This window comes from Lissotriton vulgaris, chromosome 10, assembly GCF_964263255.1.
Source record: "Lissotriton vulgaris chromosome 10, aLisVul1.2, whole genome shotgun sequence".
Lineage (NCBI taxonomy): Eukaryota > Metazoa > Chordata > Amphibia > Caudata > Salamandridae > Lissotriton > Lissotriton vulgaris.
Window position 1 is genome coordinate 861,875,335 of NC_141698.1, and position 24,632 is coordinate 861,899,966.

Consider the following 24,632-nt stretch of genomic DNA (forward strand, 5'->3'; position numbering starts at 1 on the left):
AGTGAACCTAACGCTTGTACAGAATCTTCAGGGTATTTGATAATATGCCTCTGAAGTGGAAATGTAAGTAAAGCTTTTTCGGAGAATATTATACAGCACAGGCATGCAAGCAAATGTGCGTCAAATGTCATTGTGTTTAAGAAAGAAGGCAACTTAAAAAAAGGGGAGGGCATGTAAAATGGTGGTGTTTCGACTCTGGCTTATGATGTGACCACATGGCAAGATAAACTTAAATTAGTGTTCGGACAAAAGCTAATCAACATTGCTTGATTGGCACTGTACAGGAAAAGAGTCATCCCACATAGAACGGCACATTCCAGACTAGTGATTATACTCACATTAAGTGTGAATCAATAACAGTGTACTTGGATATAAATTAAAGCTTTATAAATAATTCTCCTCCAATCATACTATGACCAGAGTGATCTTGTGCAAAGTCCTTTTTCAGCATGCCATCTCTGCATAAATTATAATTTATAATTAAATGCTTCTGTTTTTTAGTGTCTGTTGAGTAGGCAATTCTGGCTTCTTATAAAGAATAAGTGTGACCGCCGATAGCAGCAGTCACAGCAAATGTGGGCCTAAGGAATTCAATCTCATCTTTGAGTAACGAGGACATAGAATATGCACTAAAGGACAGAAATACGGAATAAAGTCAAGAATTGCTCTGTACTCATTACAATACATTTGATGTTGTTGGTCAAATGTGGTCATGATGGGCATACAAGTATTCCTACTGGATTTCAAACTTCTCTGGGGCTTTTGAAGATTATTTAATACTCAGGTGAATATGCTCTTGATGGTTTTATTGTTTTTCTAAACAAAATATTGATTGAGCATAACAGGTAGTGGATAATGGCCACTATATTTTAACTGTATAGGCCAAATACGAAAGGATTGCACATATTGGTGCCTCAAACTGCTCTTAATGTGATCTGCCTTATAAGTTGCCATAGAGAAAATAAATTCTAACACTTATTATATCTCACTGCAAAATGGATAGTGGAAATTGATTTGATGATAATCTCAGTGCTGAATGATCATGTCTTATAAAGGCCATGAAATAACAAATGCTGGATATGGTTTTCAAAAAAATGTTTTGAGCCCAATACACAAAATTCAATCTATAAGTGGAAATTAACATACACATAGATTTACACTTACACCAATGATGGTGTGGGGGCCTGTAAAACTGAGAATGAAACCATTAAGTTATTACTAGTAACTTTAGGGGTACATTTTAAGGATAAATCCACCACATACAGCTCTACATAACGTAGATAGATGTGTCCGCCTAAGTTTTGCAGACTTACAAACTGAAAAGAAGAGAGAAACAGGATATACCTGAGGGAGAAAATACACACCAGATATGCATTACTAGTAGGAGCATATAAATAAAGCTAACTTCCTGGGCTATGCGAGTTAGCCCTCTGATGGGGACCTTTGTGGAGCCAGCTACTAGCTAGAGTTGTCTTGTGGGTTATGTGCGTGTCTGTCTGTTTGTTTGGAACATGTTGTGTGTTACGATTGTCTTTGTGTGTGTGTAGAATAGTTTTATATTTGATATTTATTAAAGTGTTTTCAGCCCAAAGTACAAAACATAGCTCCCATTTGTACAAACAAGTTAAAAACCCAATATACAATATACAAATTAAAATAGAATAAAAACAGGACTAAAACTCTATATGTATAGGATCAGGGATATATATTTTTTGTGTCCAACCTGTTTATTATCGTTCATATATTAGCGATAAGTGATGTGTTTTTTTAATGACTTACCAATTAACATATACATAATTTTCTATGTATGCACATCTGTAATGTTTAAAGTTTTGTAATCAAATTTCTAGAAAGAAAGACCCAGTTACAGTGAGTTGCTCTTTTTTCTCCATGTCAATGTGACTCTTACGGTTTGGTGAAAATTAGTTGCAGAGTTACAATAATATCCTCTCTAGTGTTGGAACGGGTGAAACATGCACAACACATTTCCCAAAGTCATCATTGAGATACAGTTTTCCTCTTACAATTCTGGAAAAAGGAGCCATAATGCAACTTTGGCCTCTCCTTGGAAGCATCCTTATATTAAATAATTTGCATCCTTTATTCAGTCTAATCACAGTTGCAAAGGCAGCAGAACCTTCACGTAAACAATGGTAAAACATCCTGCTTCTCCCTGAGCCACCTGGCAGAGTGCTTGCTGTGTGCCACAGGTTGGTCTGATACTTTCTGGATAATGGAACATTACTGGTCTACTGGTATAAAGTCATCTTTGTGGACCAGGATCATTTTGTTGTTCTCCACCATACTTTCACTTGGCTATTTTATTGGTACCACAATGTGCTGGCATAGAAATCTTTGTACTTTACCTCCTGACAGATGACACAAAGTTAAATATTTTACCAACCTGAGTGTCCCTCACTGACACAGCCCAGCTAGACAACCATCTTAAGTCGTAAAAGAATGCAAATAGGCTTCAAGATGTGGAGTGGTTCCCCAAAGTGGGACTGCAGAAGGCAATCCAGGATGAGGCTATTTTTATAGTTAGAACTAAGGGTATTTGAAGTAATATAAACCAGGAAGGCACTTCTTTTAAAAAGGGTGGCAACTAATGCATTTATGAAGGCAACAAAGTTTTGATTTGCTGAATCAAGAATAGTTGGATTATACCCTCCCCATTGGGATTTTCTCACACAGAAATCAGGGCCGTCACAAGAAGGGGCAGGTAGCTTTACAGGGCCCTGCTCTTAGGTTTATGAAAGACCGAGTGGCAGACAGGGACGCTCCTCGGCTAAGGCAGATGAGCATCACCCCACTGCTCTCTGAGCAGGAGAAAGGAAAAATAAAATGATAAAAACCCTGTTATTATAATTTTATTTCTCACTATGGGGCTAGATTAGAGTGGGGCGGGCTGGGTTACAGGGGAAAGAGTGTTTTTCACTCCCTAAGTGTGCATGACTTTTTGGCCGGACCTCTAGGGCTGGCAAAACAGTCATGCACACGTGGCGTATTACCCACCAGGCTACATTACACAGCCTGGTGCGGAACCTGCACAGGTGCCCATACCCCATCTGAGCGCCGAACCACGACACTCAGACCAATCACAAAGCTTCATTGTAGCACTGTGATTGGCTTAGGGGAGGGAGCCTCTGTACTTCCTTCTTCTGCCGAAGCTGAGGAGGAGGCGGTGTGGGAAAGGACCGAACCGAGGAGAAACGGTGGCCGGCAAAAGGTGTTTTTTTTTGTCCTGCCATCCCTGTTCCCTGCCAGCCGCAACTGGCAGCAGTTGATAAATAGAGAGTTTAATAAAGAAATCAGCAGGCCTACCCATGGCCTTGTTATTTTAGAGTTAAGTAGGAAGGTCTGCAAGCCTGTTTATTAGTTATATTTTAATAAACCAGGATCTCTTTTAATAAAAAAACATAAACATCCCAGGCCATACCTGCCCACGCTACTGAAGCAGCAGTTTCAGAGCATAGCAGATTCACTTTTTTCTGAGGGGCCACAAGGCTGAGTAGAATGGAACACGAGCAGACAGCATGGACAGGGTTCGATTGAAGGCAGTGTGTGTCTTATTAGTACACCTTACAAAGTGTTATAATTCACTTGCATAATTTAGAGGTTTGATTATTCTAAATTTGATCCAAATTGAGGTACATTTGGACATCTGTAGAGCTATGTATGGGTACCAGGTTTAGAATGCCTGTGCTGCAAATCAGAATTGAGGCGTGTCTAATTGGACTCATTTGCAAGTACCATTTTCTGACATGCTAGTCAGCCGCGGCCCATGCAGGTCAGAGCAGTGGGGCGGTGGGGCCGAGTTGTGGAGGGGTTCTGACAGACAATGATGAGGGAAAATTATTTATTTATTTAATTTTCCCTCGCCGTCGTCGTCTGTCGAACAAGCGTGAGCGGAAAATCCGTTCTGCTCGCGGAAAATCCGTTCTGCTCTCGGATTTCGCCGATTTTCGGTAAATCCGCAATCCGCGAACTCCCGCGAATTTACCGAAAATCCGCGAATCCGCGAGCGGTGGATTTGGGGGGCAAAAGTTCAAGCCTTCAAGCTTGAAGTTGTAACTATTTTAGGATGGGGCCGGCAAGCTGCCAGCGCCATCCTAAAATAGTTACTAAGTTAGCTTCAGTTAGCTTCAACAGGAAGCACTAATAGATAAAATAAAGCAGGTGCTCGAGCACCTGCTTTATTTTATCTATTAGTGCTTCCTGATGAAGCTAATTTAGTAACTATTTTAGGATGGCGCTGGCAGCTTGCCGGCGCCATCCTAAAATAGTTACAGGATGATGGATGGGATGGACAGCTCACTCAAGGGACCCCTGTGCCCTTCAGGGCGATTGCATAGTAACACACACATGGTCGCTGGAACTAGTTGAAGCTCAAATTCAGTGACTCATTCATCAGCCCAAAAACAATTGTGAGCGTCGTCGAGGCTGAGCAGGAGTGCCTTCTTCCCAAATCTACTGTCGAAAATCAGCTTTGATGCTGGATAGAGGCCTTTGCATCCCCCCATTTAAAAAAAGTCCGCAAAATACATGAATCCGCAAATTCGTGGATTTTGCGGATCCACGAATACGCAAATCCGCAAATTCGCGGATTGTGGATCCGCAAATTCGCGGATCGTGGATCCGCGAAATCCGCCCATGCTTACTGTCGAACTCCTCCCCCACTCGGGCCCACCGTCCCAAGGCTCTTACCTGCACGGACCGCAGCTGATGCTATTTTTTGTTGTAAACACTACTGCTGCTTATTGACAGGTTCAATCTGATGTGGCATCTACTCTGATTTTTATCTTTATTTGATTTACAAAATTAGTGTAATTTCGTATTATTTATAAACTCAATATTGGATGTTTATGGTGTAATAAGAACACTTTTTGTTAATAACTTGTCCCAAAGTAATATACTTTAAGGGGGGAGTGCATTAAGCCAAGACTAAGCCTTTGCCACAGTTTTGGGCTGACTGGCGTTTGAAGTACTTGAAAATCTAGATCAGCGCTATCTTCCTGCCTCAGAAAGTGGTAAATAGTTGATTGTCAAAAGAACATTAAAGAAATGTGCTAATTTTGGCCGGAAATTAATCTGAATTTGTTAACATATATAAAATAAACAACAGAACAGAACGTATTAACATATACAAAGCAACATAACAACACAATTAACCCCTTAATTGCAGCGGCAATTCCGCAGCAGTGCAGCGGTTTAGCGGAGTGGGCGGGACCGCGTCGGTCAACGAACGTACACAGCACTACGGAGGTAGTGCCCATGACGGCAGCTGGCCGACAAACGCATCAAACAGATTAAAACATTGCAGGGCACTTCATAACAAAACAGTAGAAACGAATGTAGCACAAGAACTGCACTACAACCCAACAAAATCACATTGCATATAATATAATGCAGCACCAAAAACGCATTAGCACTAAAAGCAAACACATCACCATCCCAACAAAATGCCACACAACAAACATGCACAAATGTACTTCTAACAACTTACTATCTCGAGAATCCTGTCTTGACAACACAGTGGCTAAAGATGTTTGGAGCAAGCACTACCCTAATTTACCACCAAGTACATAAAATAGCACCATCAAAAATGTTTTGCGATTCGGCACTCTATGTGCTGTACACATTCTATTTGCTCTATGTACACTACGTGCTAATATAAAAATAAAAATAAACCTCTATAGAATGGGGACATAAATCTACATTTTTGAAAAAATACTTTGAAGCTTCTTCTTTTGCATTTTTAGCTCTCGAGCTGAGAACACTTCGTTATGCAAAAAAAAGTATGTTTTGTGCTTCTGGAATTTCACTATCTCTTTCCATTTCTCATCAATCTCTCCCACTTTATGTCTGACCCCTTCATAACTGGATTGCGAAATAATCTCTATTTTGGTCAATGACATCAAAACTGTGCAGGAAATAAGCCTTAATTAGCATTTCCGTCTAAGAGTTTTATTGCAAACATCCCAGTGCACATGCGGGTCACTTGGCAACGGCTCCCAGCATTGAAAGGGTGCTGATGATGGCACACACGGGCCATAATGTCACAACTGACTGAAGCCATCTGCAGCATGTAACTCTTATTTATGCAGTTACCATCAAGTTGTAGCCTCTTTCGAGAGGAATTCATTGGCTTTTTGTCCCTTCAATGATTTCCTACATACATTCGTTGAAAGCCTGCCACAAAGGCATGCTTTAAGTAAACAATGATGAGGACATTGCATACATTTCGGATATGACTCGTGCATATATGTTAACAGTTCATATTTGCTACTTGAAAAGAACAGGGCCCAATTCGGAAGCCGCCTACCGAAGAAGTTTGGGATTTGGTCTCCCAGTGTGAATTCTGCATACGGAGCATTTTTAGGTCTCGCCTGTCGATGCGCATGCGCATTGAGCAAGCGAGACTATGGGGGCTTATCCACTCTTTGTCCAACTTGCAAGGAATCGTGGCGATTCCTTGCAGTGCCCGTGACTTTTAAGCTCAATGCGCATGCGCATTGAGCTTAAAAGCGCGTGCACATGCCCCCAGCCGCCTGCCTTGCCTACTCTCCCGCCCCCTCACTTCTTGATTGCACGGCCGCTAGGCCGTGCCTCCCTACTCTCCTCCCCCCTCCTCCTCCTACTCTCCTACTCTCCTCCCCTCGCCGTCTGTTCCCGCACTCCTCCCACACCCCCGCTCCGCCCCCTCCCCTGCCTGCCATGTCACGTCGCATGGAAAGGGCTTATCTGGTATTGAATGATCGCAACTTAATTATTGAGTATTGGCTAAACAGCGGTATTATCCTTGCAACATAAAATAATTTGTACTCTTCATTAAAAATAAAAGTGTATTTTGTGTAACGCTACCACAGAGTACCCTTTACAGTTTAAAATTTCGTGTTTTGGGAAGGTAAGCTCACCTCGCATGATGTTTTTAACAGTTACATTTTACTTCACCGGAGTCTCGAGTTTATATTAAATTAAACCTCGGGGCCCTGTCCACTTATATTCCGTCCATACAGGGCTAGGTGAGCAGTGTCTTAAGCTGTGCGCAGGTGCAAAAGAGTAAAGTATATTTGCGCGCTTGTCTGAAAGAGTAGTTCATCACAGTGTAGCCTCCTCCCTCGAATCACGCTGTGCGCATGCGATCAGTATTTCATGTTGCGCATGCCTATGGGATACACGCATGGTACCTTGATGAAGCTTTTTTTCAGGGAATTGTACTCAGCGGTTTGCCCAGGGTCAGGAGAAGCAGCAGCTGTTGGGACCCTGCTGCTTTCACACCCTCTCCCCGCTGCGCCCCCTCCCCTGCCCGCCGTGTCGCATTTCTCCTCCCCCCTCCCCTTCTCTGCCTGTTTCAGCCTTCTTTCCTTTCCGTCCATTTCGCTTCCTCGCTCTTTATTTTCCCTCTGCTCTTTCCTTTATTCTGCATTTCTCCTCCCCCCTCCCCTTCTCTGCCTGTTTCAGCCTTCTTTCCTTTCCGTCCATTTCTCTTCCTCGCTCTTTATTTTCCCTCTGCTCTTTCCTTTATTCTTTTTCTCTTTCCTTTCAGATTCCGTTTCTTTCCTTCCCCAGTTTGTTTCTTTTTTCCTGTTCCATTTTAAACCTATTTAACAATTCTTCCCTTACTCATCGTTTGTTCGATCCGTGTGACTTTGCCGACTTACACCTCCCCTCCCTACTTTCTGCCCTGGACCCTCCCCCTCTCCTTGAGGTGAGCTCGGCATCACCCTCGCTCATAGCCTCGAATCCATCACCCTGCTTCCAGTATGCACACCCCGAGCACGTCCTCGAAACACATTTCCATTCTGTCCATTCCTATGCATCATTCATTTATCACGCAGACACCTCTCAGATCCGTTTCAAAGCCAAACTGCAACTTTCTTGCACTCTCACTCCTCCTCACTCACCCTCAACCCCTCACTCACCCTCACTCACCCTCAACCCCTCACCCTCAACATCAACCCCTCACCCTCACTCACCCTCACCCTCACTCACCCTCACCCTCACTCACCCTCACTCTCACTCACCCTCAACCCCTCACCCTCACTCACCCTCAACCCCTCACTCACCCTCACTCACCCTCACCCACCCTCACCCTCACTCACCCTCAACCCCTCACCCTCACACAGTGCAATAGGTCTCGGAGCATTTGAGTTAGAGCTTTTAGAAATGTTTATGGCTTTTTTTTTTGTAATTCTTTAGCATTGGCTACAGGAAACAAAAATGCTAAAGATTTACAAAAAAAACCCATAAACAATTCTAAAAGCACTAACTCTAATGCTGCGAGACCTATTGCATTTCCAATGCTTGTTACAATCTTGCCGGCCTTCACAAACAATTCTAGGAATCCACCTAGACCCGGGAATTTGTGACTGTTACAGCTTCCAAAAATTACACGTGTAAACATTTCCAAATGTGTATGTGTAATTTTAAGTGCATTTGCACAATTAAACTTTTTTAATTTTCTCTGCCGAGAAACATCTTCCCTTAAACCCAACAATTTAGATGTTTTATTTCTCTTTAGCCCTGAAAAATTGATTTAATCCTGTGCTGGGCAAATGTAAATTACCTGGCCTGGCACTTTTACGTTGGGAAACTATCTGCAAAGGTTTTTTGAATGCACACAAATGTACAGGTTAGTGGGCATTCCAAACCCATTGCAGATGTTCCTACACTGGAATGTCCAAAAGCTATCCTGTACGAACGATACCAATGCATTCATTTATAGGTGAAAAAAATCCCCAAAGTCCTGAAAGAATTCTGTTGTAGTAAATGTTGTAATTTGTGTTACATTTAGATGTTTCAAATAGCTTTTTCTATTTTTTTTTATTGGGCCCGTGCAGAATTTTGGGAGGTCTCATAGAAACTCTTGTGTGACTAGTTGTTAAGTCCACAGACTGCTGTTCTCTAGGATTTGGATGTCAAATGCATGGACAGTATTATTTTTTACATCTATTCTAGTGGTGTTTTCATCAGGCTAACAAAACCAACATTTCAACAAATATGAGGTCCTGGCAATCCATTGAAGAGCCTTTGATGTAATATCAGGTTAGGGAACACACCCGTTATTTATTTGTACCATATGATATATTGTATGAACAAGCTCCCTAGTGGAGTGAAACGCGTCATCCTTTATTGAATAAATCGCCACTCTGCAACTCACTTGAGGCTTGATTGTTTTCTCAGCTTGAATTTCGCTGCATTCATTGGGGCCATTGGAGGTCTAAACCTGCTGTGTTCCGCCGATTACTGACGGAACAGGGACTGTTTTTTTTATATATATATATATATATATATATATATATATATATATATATATATATATATATATATATATATATATATATATATATATATATATATATATATATATATCAACACATATGAACAAAAATGCACGAAAATGAACCCCCTCCCAATACCCATCTTTCCATGTGTGGAAGTATTTTATGAAGGAAATACCAACAGTTGTTACCTTGTTCCTATCATGATTCAAGTTTCCTGCTTTGTTCCCCATTTCTTCAGGCAGTCCCTGCCTTCTTATACGTCCATGCACTAGTCCTTTATTGCAAGGGTGAATATCTGGGCATGTGTCCCTCCCTCATACTCTCGCTATATCTCTTTATAACACCATCATTCCCAGGAATCAGAAAAAAATCTATATTTCTACTACCTTCCCAATAAAAAGCATTACAATTGCCCGAATAATAATGAAAGTCCGGGTGAAAGCAGCTCCTAACTACAAGGAAGTTGTTCCATTCCAGAGGTTGGCGAATAACAGCAGCGATAGAGCGCTTCAAGGCACATATGACATGTGCTTTGCGATATTCATGAGGAATAGCAAGGGGCAAGGGAGTATATCACAGGTGGAGTGGTGCATGCTATTGATTACCTGTGCAGAGTGGGTGTGCTTCTGGTGGTTAGTTTCTGTTTGGGATTGAGGGTAGAGGTGCATGGGACTGGGGGTTCTAGTATCTCCTTTGTGAAAGCTATTGAGACAACATTATTGTCACAAATCAAGCGTTAGAGCTATCAGACATCATTTTTTACAACTTACAGGAAAGAAAAATGGGAAATGAAAAGCACTGATAAACTTTAGAAACTGAACACGGCACAGCACTCCACCTACCTTGCCAATAAAAACTGCCTGGTCCACAAACTACCAGGTCCCCGTCCTACAGTGAGACAGGAGAAAAACGACAAGTTTCAAAATGCGTTCTAATAATAATCAGAATTAATCTCTTTTATGCTACATGCTTTTCTGAAGACTTCCGTATATCTCCCAAACACAGGAGTAAGTTGAAAGAGTGCATAAGTGTCACTAAAATTAACAGTTAAACAACCTCAGCTCTAAATAAAAATGGGCAAAAAACACCTTCACCTAAGTATTTTGCAGTTGTGATGTTTCAAAACAACCATTTATTTCCATCCGTGTTAAAAATATTATTGTGCATCTTAGTGATACCTTTTGATTTACTAACAAAATAAGTATATATTGTTATTCTGCACTGGTGATTAAGACCCCACAAATGCATTCCAGTAGTTGTGACACTTACTACAAAGGCGCACAAGTTTCACAGGAGCCTGGATATCTGGATAACGGCCAATGTCAGATACATTTAATGTGAGCTCAGACTTTCGGAAGAAGACATTGTCTGGCCCCACCAGATGTCTGGAGAATTAATGTAAGCAACGTGGGAGCCGCCCAACAACTGGGGCACCCTGCCGTTTGGGAGACGGTGAGTTGACAGCATGTCAGCGTTCTTTCAAAGGATGAAAGCCGCCCCTGTCAGCTCTTTATTAGTAAACTACATCCAACATTTCACAACGTGGAGGAGCGAGCACTAGCCCACCATTCCACAAGCGGCTGCTACATAAGGCCGTGCATAATGTGCGGCGGTGTTTGACGGTAGTCCGCACCGCACTCATTTCTGGGGACCTGGACTTATTTTACATCATCAGGTTTTGACCCAGAGAATGGCAGATAAGAGAAGGGTAGGGAGAGAGATACTGGAAAAGAGTGCGAATTGGGGAAAGCAGGGGTGCACAAGGACTTGCAAGTGTGTGAATAAGACAGCGAGTGGAGGATGACGAAAGAAGCATGTGGTGGAATCAAGACTAGGCAGCCATGGTATTTGGCAACCCGCGCATTTGATAGAGCCAGCCCAGGTACCAGGCTTTAAGTATAAGGTTGGCCCACTGCACTGGAAGCACTGGAATAAAATGTGTCAAAAAGCTCTACTGTTGACTCGCCCAATGGGACACATAGTATGTGGAATTTTCCTTTCTTAAAGAAAGCCTCACGTCGAAGTCGAAGTAGCTCATGTAATCACAAGTCCCAATACAGTCTTAAAGTTGAACACTAGTGGTATCTGAGCCCACCTTTAAACACAAAGACCAACAGCGAGACATGCTGAGAAACAGTTTTTATTAAGTTGGTGAAAAAAAGGTTTTGCTCAGCATTGAGTGTTACTATTTTTGAAGAAGTGGTATAGTTAAAATGGTGGTGTGTCAAGTCCAGAGCCTGGAAACATTAGAATTACCTACGATCATGTGTTTGGCTGCGACTAGGCCTCATATGGTCCTGAAAAACAATTCCATGTGCACAAAAATAACATTTTTCGAAATGCCTTGTTAATTGCAATCACAATGATTAAATGGCTCAGTGTCCTATATATCTGAAATACACTCCAGCAGCACAGTGTCTGCGAGCTGAACCGGAAGGGGATGTGACATATAATGATTAATGAACCAGCTGAGTACAACCAGTCATAACGCTGGTTATCGGTTCATTCACTCCCTGAGTGCCTCATCCCACTCTTCCCACTTCCCGTCATTTGTCCCGTGCTGTCCGTATCCTGGAATGCATTTTCACTATCAAGATTATTCCCTCTTAAATTCAGTTTTGCAAACTTCCTTCCCTACGGTGGGCAAACTAATTGAAATCCACCACAAATTATTATTGTTGTGTACTAAAGGCTTTAAGCTCCGTGTGCCCTTTTGTGTACATGTTTAACGACCCATTTTACGCTTTAATGTTATACCAGATGCTGCCATGTTTTAATACATATGTTCAAAGACTATTTTTTTTCTCATTTTGGTTGAGATAAAAACTTTTAAACAAAACCATAAAAACCACGAAACTAACGACCCCACGCTCACCCTTCTAAGACATAAAACAACGGTGTTATTCAACACTGACATCTCACTTTTTGACCATCAATCACATTTATGATTATATTTGTATTAACCCGGCCAGATCCCCAAATACAGGATTAAATCTGTGTTAAACATAAAGATGTACTTAGGTCACGATTTCAACAGACTGAAGGTCTCAGCTCAATACATAATGTCTTTCTTGCTTGTTCAGATTGTTTAAGACACCATTACAGAGCGAATTACTATTACCACTTTATTCTCCCTTGAAACACAGACCCTGAATAACAAGGGAGTTTGTGCACTTAAGTTCCACTTAGATGCACATGTGATATTCATTTATTTATTTATTTAGAGAGGAGTGGCTGCTCCAAGACGAGGGTCGCAGAGAAAGTTGGTGTACACCCAAAGACCCGTGAGTTTGTGGGTACTCACAAACTTCTACAGATCGCATTCCTACCCTAAACATGGTCACAGACTTATCTCCGGAAATTAGCGGGTGCCGCTGCATCCCAGAGGTACTATGGGATTCGTTTTGAAAATTCTCGAAAAAAGTTATTTTAGTCCAAACATAGGTGTAAAACGGCACCAGTAAATTAAGATTTTTGTGTGTGTTGGGACCATTATTTTATAGCATCGTCCTTATATTAGGCATATCACGTGCGATTCTCCCCACAAACCTTGCCCCCCCTCTCCCACCACAAAAGGCACCATACCAGTGGGTTGTCTTCACTGCATAGTCTTTATTATTTCTCATAAAGCCATCTTTATTTGTTGATGCACTGTCAACATTCGACCAACTTTTATTACCAAAACAACACACATTGATAAACATTGTGTTAAGCAATATTCATTTGAACCACAGGTTACAGTATTTACAATTCAGGATCTCCAGAGTCCCCGGGAGGCGGGTTGTACCAGCAGGCCACAACCCACCTCCATTGCTTCCATTTGAGGTAATTACCCGTCGTCTACCCCCTAGACGCGGCCACCAGGGCACTGCTTTGCGCCTTTTACTGTGCACCAACTCTCACAAAGTTGCTTCCTCCAAACACAGGCATCTCGGGTAGGGCCGGAGAGTCCAGGACCACCAGCAGGACGGCCCCCTATCCCGCCAGCCCGGAACCCCATGGACTGCCATCCCTGTTCCAGGTTTAGGCCAGTCCCCGCCAAAAGGAGTCCCCGCCTTTTTCCTTGCCTGGGACCCCGCCACAGGGCGAGGAGCCAACTGGCACTCTCCCCCTCCCCCCAAGGCTGCTTCACCTTCCAGATCTAGCGCCAAGGCCCCCATTATAGTGTGGATGAAGAATTTCAACACTGCATTGTACAAATGTAGCCCATCTGCAAGGCACAAATCCTTTTTGATGCATGTATCATAGTATGCCTAATGGGGCGTATTGGCGAGCCTGCCAACAACTTCCCCCACCTCCCGATTCCATTTACGCACTCACTTGTCCGCCGTCTTTTTTGGCGCACTGTCGCCTCAAACTTGACGGGGGAGCACCTCCAATCAATTTTTTGATGGTGCCCGCCCGGGAGCTCCTTACCCCTGAGAATGTAGAAAAGAATGCCTACTTAACCCTTCTTCCGTCCACCGGAATATTGCTATTTCCGCCTGCATGACTCACCAACACGTCCGGGATGGGCATGCCCTCATTAAGCGCTCCCTGTAAATGGGCTGTGAGGTCCCCCAACCCTATCCAATGATGATGAATTCTCTCCAACCTGTGCGCTCTCCCCTTCCTGGATGCGTCGAAAATCGTACCTGCTGTGCTTATACAGCAATTACTAAACCAGCCGTCCCACGCCTCCGCCTGTGGTCTGACATACCGTCCAACAAGCCGACCTCCTCCCATTTTCGATGGTTCTGTGCACCCCCTCATTCCTCTCCTTGAGAACATACCCATTAGCGAAGGTCGGGGAAATGTAAATGAGTCGCCCAGATCCACAGGATGCTGAGAAGACGCCGAGCAGCTTTTGCTGTAAAAACGGCTAAACCTTTAAGTTAATAAATATCCGTATTCCTTACATACGCAAGCCCCCTTTTAACAGCCTTTAACTCTGTGACCCAATAACTAAGGAGGCTCCCAACCCCATGGCAACCTACGCGCTAAGCAAAGCCCGGGAAACTTTTTTGCCATAATGCGAGCAAATCCCAACCTACAGTGCGAACACGGCGCCATAGGCGCTGACCAGCCTCTTCTGCACACTCCTCTTTACAACGCTGTGAGGCCCCCTCACCCCGGTGCCCGCTGCCACAAGCCAACTTGCTTCTGGCTGCTACCCGCTGGGCTCCCGAGGCGAGAGAACAAAGAGGGCTTCTCCCTTATGTCCAGGGCTCTTATCGCTTTCCCGAGAGGGGAGGGGTCGTGCCGCCTGCGTAACCTAAGTGACGCTCTACCAGCCTGCCCTGCCTCCTCATATTCCCTTGCGACCCCTCCCATTCCCCTAAACAGCAGTACACTGTACCAGCCTCTCTCTAGCTCCACGGCTGAAATGGCACTAAAGGCCCCCCTCCCCTAGGTGCGGGGGGCCTCTCAGTACACAGTGTCCCCTACAAAGAGGCCCTAACAATATCCTTTTTGCCTTTAAGAAATGTGGCAAAGTGAGAATTTGTGCTGAATTGACCAGATCGCAGAAACTGTTTACATGAGATGCAGTGACACATTATGATAAGATGAGTGTCCTTGCCCTAAAGTGCAATGTTACGCGTTATGTATCCTTTATAAGAAAAGAAAGAACCTGTCTCGAAATTTACGACCTCCAGTTTGGCAGCATAATGGACAGTGTCTTCTAATTTATATATTACTATGTCAGCCTTCTAAAATCAGCTTAAATGTTGGCAAAGATGTTAGCCCAGCAGTTCAATGGCTGACCGGTTGATGGGCTAGTATATATTCAGAGGGTGTGGCCTTCTTTGAAAATATGCATCTACACCAGCATCTTGGGGCAATATTTACAGGAGTGATGGCAGACTGGGAGCATGAAAGTGTAAAGAGGGAGAGTGTCAAAAGAGCAGTTATCAGGGTACCTGCTGCCACAGGGTCACCAATCTTAGTGGGCAGAGTTCTTCAAACACCCAAGGGTGCTTAATATTTAAGCTGAAGTTATATGGGTGTATAGGGGTATTGATCACTAAAGGCATGGTGTCCAGGTTTATTGGTCGCTAAAGGCTATGAGGTGCTATAAGCAGTCATCCAACAAAGATCAGTGCACAGGGTGCATGTAATCACCAACATCTCAGGACAAAATTATCAAGGTGCATAGAGACAGCAATGTGGCAGAGCAGGTGTTAAGGGCCTCTGTGAGCACAAATATTTCAGTGCACAGATTTTCAGGGTATCCAGGGGCACCAGGGTATCCAAGTGCTCCCGCCACAACACATTTCAGGGTGTACATAGGCAGCAGTGTTTCTTGGAGTGACTTTAAAGGGAACACGGCGCAACAGACTTAGAGGGTACAAGATGTATAAAGTAGACATGCAATGCTGAAAAGACGGAGCAACTGAATTAACTTTGTGTGTACTCATATTATTTTGTGAATAATTGCTTTTGGAGCATGAGTGGTGCCAAAAAAAGAGAGACAAATCTTTACATTGCCTCCTAGTAAAGGCGTTGATATGCTATTTCATTGTAGCCCTTCATACAATACGAAACAGACTGTTGCAAGGATCCTGCTCCTACAAAGAACTGTGCACAGAGACCCAGGACATCAGTGAATTGTGGTGTACCAGAAACTAAGGGTGGCGTAGTTCGCGTAGCCGCACTCCGCGGAGCTACGCGGAGTTGCTCTTGCACTCCGCAAGCAACGCGTAGCTCCGTGGGCTTGTGTAGTAGCTAGCTCGACCTGTTCGCAAGCCGTTTTTCTTCTTCCGGAGCGCGGTGCGCATGTTCGGGGTGCTGCCTTCATGCTCGGGATGTGTAGCGCGCGAAGTTACCCATGAGGTGGGCTATGGGCGCGGCCATCTTGTTTTTTCAATTGTCCCGCCCATGCTCGCGAGTTATTCTGTGCCAGATTGCAGTTATGCATGTTCGGCAACTCAATCTTACCGACAAGCATCCTCGCGCGTCCTAATGACCTGATCGCGCATCCAAATGACGTTATCGTGTTCGCACAGTCGCACAGGATTGTGCGGCAGGGTTAACAAACATCGTGGCACACGTGACTGGGAAAGAACATAGAGAAAGCGAACGCAGAACCAAGGTAAGACATTGGCGCGCACGCGAGAACGCTATTGAGCGCGCGAGAACTACGCTACACTGCCGATTGCGGAGTATTCGACAACTACGCATTCTCCGTGGAGCGCGGAGTTGCCGAAACTCCGCAAACTCCGCGAACGGAGCGTAGTTCTTCGCCAGGCTTACCAGAAACTCACCTTAGTACCTAGAAAACCCCAACCAGCTAGCATCAGTGTCACATTAGCTCTTCGTCCTATAGCAAAGTAACCAATGATTAGACAACCTAGAACATGCGACTTAGGACCAACTCAGGAATGGTGGGAAGTGAGAACACTCTTTCGTTATACTCTCATACCAGTCCACAACAGGAGTAAATAAGATAAACGGGTAAGGTTAAAATATTTATTTTAACGACGTGCTCTCCGGTGCAGTATCTTTGCCAACATAAGTAGACAGAAATAATATGGTCAGCATTAGGTTACAATTCCATAAAATACAAAGGGAGAAATCATATTACAATGATGGTAAAAAGAGGTCTTATAGTGCCTAATTATAACACCCTCCCTATCTAGGAACTATGTTTATAAACTATAGAAAGTCTCTTAGGCTTGTACGGGGGATCCCATTACTTCTCCGCTCAACAAAAGTAAATCACATCAGGATCAGCAAAAGCTCTCTGCATCCCTGGAAACGGAAAATCTTCCAAGTGTGTGAAATCATGGCAACTGTGCAATAATAAAGGCACCAGAATCTCAGTTGGCTCACAGCTGCCATTTGTTGTGTCTAAAAATTGTTAGCCGATCAGTTCGAACAACAGCTACCATATTATGATAACCTTGACCGCTTCAGCACTGACTGCGCAGACTAGGGGCACGATGTAAGTCTAGGGATGTCGAATACAAGCCTTTCTCATGTGAAGACAGTCACGCAGACTAACTTACAAAAAACGCTATATGCAGTGTTGTGAGCAAATGCAGCGAAAGGTAAAATGGCATTTAAACTTCTAATAAGCCATGCTAACATAACATGTGTGCAAACCAGGCCTAGGCCACGCTACATCCTCCCTTGATCGGAGAACGCACAATAAAGGTGGCAATATTTGTAGAATGCAGAGTTCAAGTTCGAATGAGACAGAACCAAGTTCAGAAATGTTGCCAAACATGATAATTGTGAGTAAAAATCTGAATGAATAAGTATCCAGTTTAATAAAATATTCGTGGGTGGCCACTTTGTGAATAAGACCTAAAAAAAATGTAGAAAAAAACAATACATCATTGAAAAAAATCACGTGTCCAGTGGAGAAGTGTGGCTCAATGATTAGAGTGCCAGACCCTGAGGCAGAGGTCTAGCCCGGGACCAGGGTTCAATTCCCCACCTTGGCGGGTCTTGGGCTCAAAAATTCCACGGACCTGATAATTCTCGCCTCACGCCTATTCCAATCATGGAGTCCCACTCTGCAACTCTGGGCAACAACTTGCTTAATCTCCACAACAGCCCCCACAACGCTAAGGATGCCTGGCCTCCACCTTGGGGGTACCCAGGAGTGGACGCCTCACAGGGAAAGCCAGGATGGGTTCCACAGCGGTATTCGTAAAAGCGTCTTGAGACCCTTGCGGGTGAGTAGTGCGCTATACAAGTATCAATTTACATTTACGTGTCTATGAAGCAGAAAAAGTGTCACTTCAATCCAACAACGTATAGGCAAAATATGTTGCAACTGCCTCCAACAGGAAGGCATTGTTATCATCCGTGAACATTTCAGCCATCCAATTCAGTAATGGAAAGGAACCTACATGTTTTTCAATAGCTAGAGCCTCTAGCACCATCAGAGGACAACTCAGGCTTTCTTCGAGATAACTGCGTGCCAGAAAGTCATGGGCTGCAGTCCATATGTTCCAATTGCACAGGACCCCATGAGCCGATGCACAGGCCATTATCCTGATTCCAGAACAATCTAGTTCATGAGCTACTGAGGGGCTCATTAGTAGATCAAAATCCGGGTCAAGAGGCACCGTGTTGCAGAGACACAAATCCAGGGCCCATTCAAATCTGCAATCCAGGCAATGGAAAACCGGCTGCATGCAAGTAAAGTAAGAGAACCAGAAAGATGAACCATACGCCGCACTCATAGTCGCCAGAGGTAGTGATCCATAGTATTCAAGCATCCGGTTACGAAGTTGGAGCAGCCGGGGCAGACAGTCGTGGGGCACAGAATGTGCTAACGTTTTGGAGTAAGCAAATGAACAGAAGCACGCCCGCTCCCAAAGCGAGAATTAACAGGAAACCGCCAAAGACACACGAAAAAATCGAATGAAAAAATGCTGGTGTCACACCAAATATAGCTTGGAATGAGGTCACAAGGCCAGAACTTACTACTTTAAAAAAGTGTGCCAGGCCCGTGGTGGAAGAGGCATTAAAGATTGTGTGAATCTAAGCACCGAAATGCAGGGGCAGATCTGTATTTAATAAGGCATGTACCTCAGTACGAGTGTAAGCAACATGAAGGACTAATGTGTCACGCTCCAATGTAAGGGCGTACTGCTGTTAATTTGCTTACTCCAAAATGGTAGCACATTCTGTGCCCCACGACGGTCTGTACCAGCTGCTCCAGCTGCATAACCGGATGCTTGAATACTATGGATCGCTATCTCTGGCGACTCTGAGTGTGGCGTATGGTTTATCTTTCCGGTTCTCTTACTTTACTACAAGACCAGGTACCTCTGAATCATGCTTGTATTGTGGTTTCCAAAATCCACCACCTTGACAGAAAATGTGTAAGAATCTGAATCTGAGATACACTTTCCAAATGCTACTTACAAATATATCCTTTAACATAACCAAATGCATTCAAAGTTGACCAATAGAGATGTATTTGAGATGTCCAACATTAAATGCATTTTGTTATGTTTTACAACCTCGCATTGGCAGCACCTATCTAAGACAAAATAAAGCATTGAAAAGGCCAGTGGTTTCACGGCCAAGATCTATTAGATCTGTCAATGCTTGTTTTGTTCTCTATTTCCACTCTGTTTTTGTTTTTCTATCTTTTCTTCTGCCTTGTCTTTCTTACTCTTCCACTGGGTTAAAGTTTGATAATGAAAAATAAGTCTCTGCCCCAAAAGTGAGTGGAAATGCACACCACAGGCAACCACAAGCACAAAGTAAGAACTGGTAGCCTCACTAAATTAGGCTTGCTTCTCATCTAAAGTGAGCTTTATCACGACTAGTGCATTTTCCTAATGGCATAGGCAAGGCTTGTACTGTGTTTCTTCAGGATTTTATCAGAATGTGGGTTCTTTTCGTATTTCTGGGTGAATTTATTTATATCTTCAACTCTCTTTTATTTTAAATTGGTTTTATGTATAAAGTAGGGTTTCTTTGTTCCTTCCTTTTTACAGACCAGGCACAGTCGCCTGACAATCAAAACTGCCAGTTCCCTCCTCAGTCCACTACTGTCCTATTAGTACGTGCATTCAAAGTGTCCGCTGTTCCCCATATCACCAGGTCCACTCATGTAATTGACTTTCTGCCCCCACACCACTTAAGGCTGCAAATGGGCGCTATTATGTGTCCTCCTGTTGGGTCGACAGACGTGCTGATCTTTCATCTGTTCTGTGCCAGTTTTCCTGTGAGATGAGAGTGGTTGACATATAGTTCTGGAGCTAATGAAGTGCATCCCTCTCCATCTTTGGCCTGGTGTCAGACTAACCTGGACAGTACATATTAAAAATATATTAAATGTGGCTGCTTTCTGCCATTTTAATAAGTGAGCTGATTAACTAATTTTTGTAAAACAAATTTTGTATAAATACATTTGAAAGAGTAAAACCTGAAGATTAGAAGGGAATACTGTAGTAGTATGCCATGTTATGAGTGACCTCTTAATTTTGATGTGGCTGTGAATAGTATTTACGAGTCCCTCAGAGTTGTGAGCCATACAGTAGCTCACAGATCTTCTGTCTTTCACCTGGAGTCTCTCTTGCTGAAGGCTTTATAAATGTCTAGCCTCCGGGTGAAATGTACATCGAGGAGAAATGTGAAATAACAGATGGAACTGGATACAGAAAATCTGCTTCCCCTGGTAATTCCTCATTTTGGAGGGGACACTAGAGTCCACATCATAATACCAGGTGACTTCGCCCTTCGCCCTTGGAGATAGAGATTATCCTGATTGCCATAACAACGGGGCGGAGTTACCAGTTCAAAATCTGATCACTCAGGATGAGGCCTTTAGTCAGGTCAACAGGAGAAAGATATACACTACGAAAATAACACTGTTCTTGCACATTTCATCAGTCTTGGATATGGTGCTTCATTTCTATATGCATTTAACTTTCATCTGGAGTATTTCAAACATTCTTGGTGAGGTTATCCCATTTGAATCAATGTCACTCTGGTTAATACAATTCTAAAATTTGCACCCTCTCTGATGCAGGTTGTAGGTTGAGACCAGCTATGCTTCAAGGAAACAAAGGGGTCAGTAACAAAGCAGATGCCTGTCCAAGTGGCCAAGTTCTCCTTGATGCACAAGTGAACAAAAGCGGTTAAAATAATCCAACCACAGGACCGATGTTTGTTAGCAACTAGTTGAATGAACATAGACTCTTATTCAAGGCCGGTTTACAGTTCCACGAATGATAAAACACAGATTCTGCCAGTGGTACACAAGCTCATTTTGACCTCTTATGGCTCAAATAAAATTCCTTATACATAGAGTACTTTTGTACACCCTAAGCTTCCTTCTTTCCAGAAGATTGGACAATTGTGTTGGAATACTTGCATTGGGTCCTAAATGTACTGTTACTGCTCTGTTACTGTCTAATGAATGTCCTTTCCTTTACATCTGCATTTATACTGTAATGTTTGTTGGGAAATCCAATAAACAGAACTTGAGAAACACATAGAGTTCCAGGGATTGATACGCTACCCCAACACTGCACGTTACGCCCAATTAAATTCGGACAATCCCTAAATTGTTTGAATAAATCTTTACAGTAACATCTCTAAAAATGTTCATTAAAATGTCCTGTGTCTGAATGTGCTCATAAAACATTGATGAACACAATAAAATAAGTATCTCAGCAATTATCTGATGCAGCCAATAACGTTTAACCCTCCTGGAGCACACAAAACACTATCAAATTGTTTTTATTTAATTAAAACAAACTGTCTAATCCCAGCATCTTTTAGATTCCTGCTGTCACAAAAACTGCATTTCTTCTCAGCCCTGGTTGCCTAGGTTTATTTGTGTCACTAAGGGCTTTCTCAAAGAGATGTGACTAATTAAGTTAATCTTTAGAAGATGTCATGTGATTTTACATCTTAAAGTAAACCTTTCTAACTTTGCCTCCCAATATGAATCATGGTTTGAAAACAATTCAATCACCTGTTCCCTTGTGTGCCTGAAATAGGAGTGGATATCACCACATGTTTTATTATTAGGGGCCCCTGGTGTACTGTCACTGTCTGTTTCAGGCGCAGCCACAATTGGTTTCGCTCAGCACAGACAGGGACACTGAGCCAATATACACATTGTGTGTGCTGTCTCCAGTACAGGAGCAAACTCCAGCAGGCACCAGGGACAGCAAAGCAATTAAAGCAGAAACAGTTGTTAAAAACCACTGGTCCGCCTTTAATGCCTAATGAAGAGGGAAGGTGATGCCCCTTCAAGCTGGTACAGTATGTGACTATACTCATCTACAAAGGTATGACTTAGGGGTCCCTAAAACTCCTGTGCCCACACCTAAGGGTTATCCTCAGTAGGCACACTGTGCTCCGCTTCATATCAGTTTGCCTCACATGACCCTGCTTGCCCCTGCGCCCCACTTTAATAGTGCATGGGCAGGGGTAGTTCCACATTTTCACAGGACCATATCCTTATGCAAAAGTAGAAATAACCCATGGGGTTTGCAATAGTGCAAGATATGATCCAGCCCCATCCACAGTACATAAGGAGATACACAAGCATTTGTAGCCACTTCTTTAGTACCAAGGTGCCCAGAGGGTGCAAAAACAGGTTCAAATGCCTGTTGCACTCCACAACAGTTTCTGTATTGTGACTGAAAAGTGTTCAGGTGTTACAGGCAACATTATATTTGCTTTAGGTGCCAGACACATTTTGAGGGCCTCAATTGTAAACTTTTTATAATGAATTCTTCAAAGTTGTGGATCTCCTATCTTCAAATTAACACATTTTTAACCAAGTACTTTGAACTAGCAGGCGGTGCCGGAAACAAGGGGAAATCTCGCCGAATCCAGCAGCTATTACCGAGCTGGATCTAGGATGGCCCCAGTGGAATACACTGAATTTGTCAAGGTGTAACATTCAGCAGCCCCACCATGTTTCCTGCCTTCCACGCAAGCAGCACCACATGTCTGCTTTCCAGGCAAGAGGCACCAACATGCTGTCTGCCTGCTTTCCGTGCAAGCAGAAACTGCACGTTGTCTGCTGTCCATTAGAAGCAGCAACCGTCAGGCAGTGAGGGGGTTTCTTATTTTAATTTCAAGCTGGATGCAAACATCTAATTTAAAGGACAATCAGCCCTCCTTTTGTTTGAGTATCCACCTAGCTATAAGTTATTTGGAGCCTAACAAGTAAGTGCCAATGCAATGGAAGAAAACAAAGCAAACAGCTTGTTATCACTTCATAAGTGCCTAAGAGAAGCTATGATTTGGAGGCAGATTTTTGCCTTTATTCAATGCCTGTATCTAAAAGATATGCATGCACTGTAAACTATCAGCTGTATCTACATAGATAAGTAATAACACAAATAACAAATTAAATAGTACTTGTGGCCTGGTCTATCAAACACAAATCGTCGCTTTGATTCTAAAGATTTGCATCGGCTCTGTGATCACTTGTGCAATTGTTTTAAAGAATGTCCTGATGTTTTTATCAATGCTTTATGTATGTATATAATGAAATAGCTGGATTTTATATATTTTATTGACTTTTAGGTCGTATTTTTTATGCTTGATGTTATGTGTTGATGATAGATCAAATTTGCGATCTGTCAATAAACTTTGAAAGTTTAAAATAGTACTTGCTAATGATTTTTTATTTCATTCTTTAACACCCGTACTCATCCTAATGTAGGGAGTCGGAAACCTTTACAACACATATTCAACAGATACAATAAATCATAGAAGAGTGTAAATCAATATACAGGAAATGTTACATAAGACAATGGCGGTTATAAGGTGCAAGAGTCACATAGCATGCATTTTAGTTGGCATTATATGTTAAGAGTACATGGTGAGAAGAAACTCAGTCTAAGGATTTAATATATAACAGTGATTGAGATTGCCTGTACTCATAAGACTCTCTTACTATCCAAAGTAAGCCTTTTTAACAAACTCAGTATAACAACAGATTGAGAAAAGTATATTAATGTTCTAAACCCGTATCTTGAAGCTTTTATGCAGCTCCCTGATGCCTGCTCATAGCTCATTGTGCTAAAATAGGATTGCAAGTTATGTACTGTAATTAGCAAACTGATTATCATGTCAAAAGCAGTAACCCACTTACCTATCTACATAACATACACATCTCTGATCTGCATGTTACACGATGGGTTTTGCAGAAGGCACATTAACCTTCTAAGTTACTTTATGAGGCAAAATTGTGCCTATACAAAGCACAGATTTCTCCAGAACGTGTAATAACTACCAAAGTTATCTTACAATTAATAATTATCCCTGATAATTGCTTGGCATGTAAAGATCTCTACAGAAGTTGCTGTACCCTGTAAGATATTTAAATGAGGCTTCTTTGTGGCCAATTAAGAAAACCATAACAGATTTACTTATACATTTTTCCTTGCTGCTATTATCTTTGCAGCAGAGTTTAAATAAATATGAATTGATTGTCAGACTCTGCTTCTCATGACTCTGCTCCTCGTGACTCAACTTGACCTCCAATTTATGGGTTTCTGAAGTACATTTTTCCTTTTCTTGCACAGACAACAAATGCTGACTTGTGATCATTAAAAGTGAAAACATTGGTCCTCTTTGATTTTGAAGAGATATTGTAAAGGGCAAGGCAAATCTACATGCATGGTATAGTATCTTGATGCGACATCATGAGACAAAGCATAGAAACCAGATATTCTTTTATTAACCAAGCCTGGCACTCACATGAGTCTGCCCCTGATATCTTGGCCATCCTCCCAAATAACTACTATATTCTTCAGGTGAATTGACCAGCTGGGAAAATTGGGGGAGGGGTAGCTGCCATAATACGTCAGGAATTGAAATTCACCACACTCACTATGCTAGACATTACTTAAGTGTACAATC

The 24,632-nt window shown here is 42.7% G+C and overlaps 1 protein-coding gene across 1 annotated transcript in view; it reads right to left on the bottom strand.

Annotated features, from left to right (window-relative positions):
* The window catches only part of ITGA8 (integrin subunit alpha 8), a 721,129-nt gene that overhangs the window by 499,180 nt on the left and 197,317 nt on the right, over nucleotides 1-24,632 (bottom strand). The window contains exon 6 of the mRNA XM_086941818.1: nucleotides 10,130-10,175. Within this exon, the coding sequence (XP_086797944.1) occupies nucleotides 10,130-10,175 (46 nt within the window). The remainder of the gene's footprint in view (nucleotides 1-10,129; nucleotides 10,176-24,632) is intronic.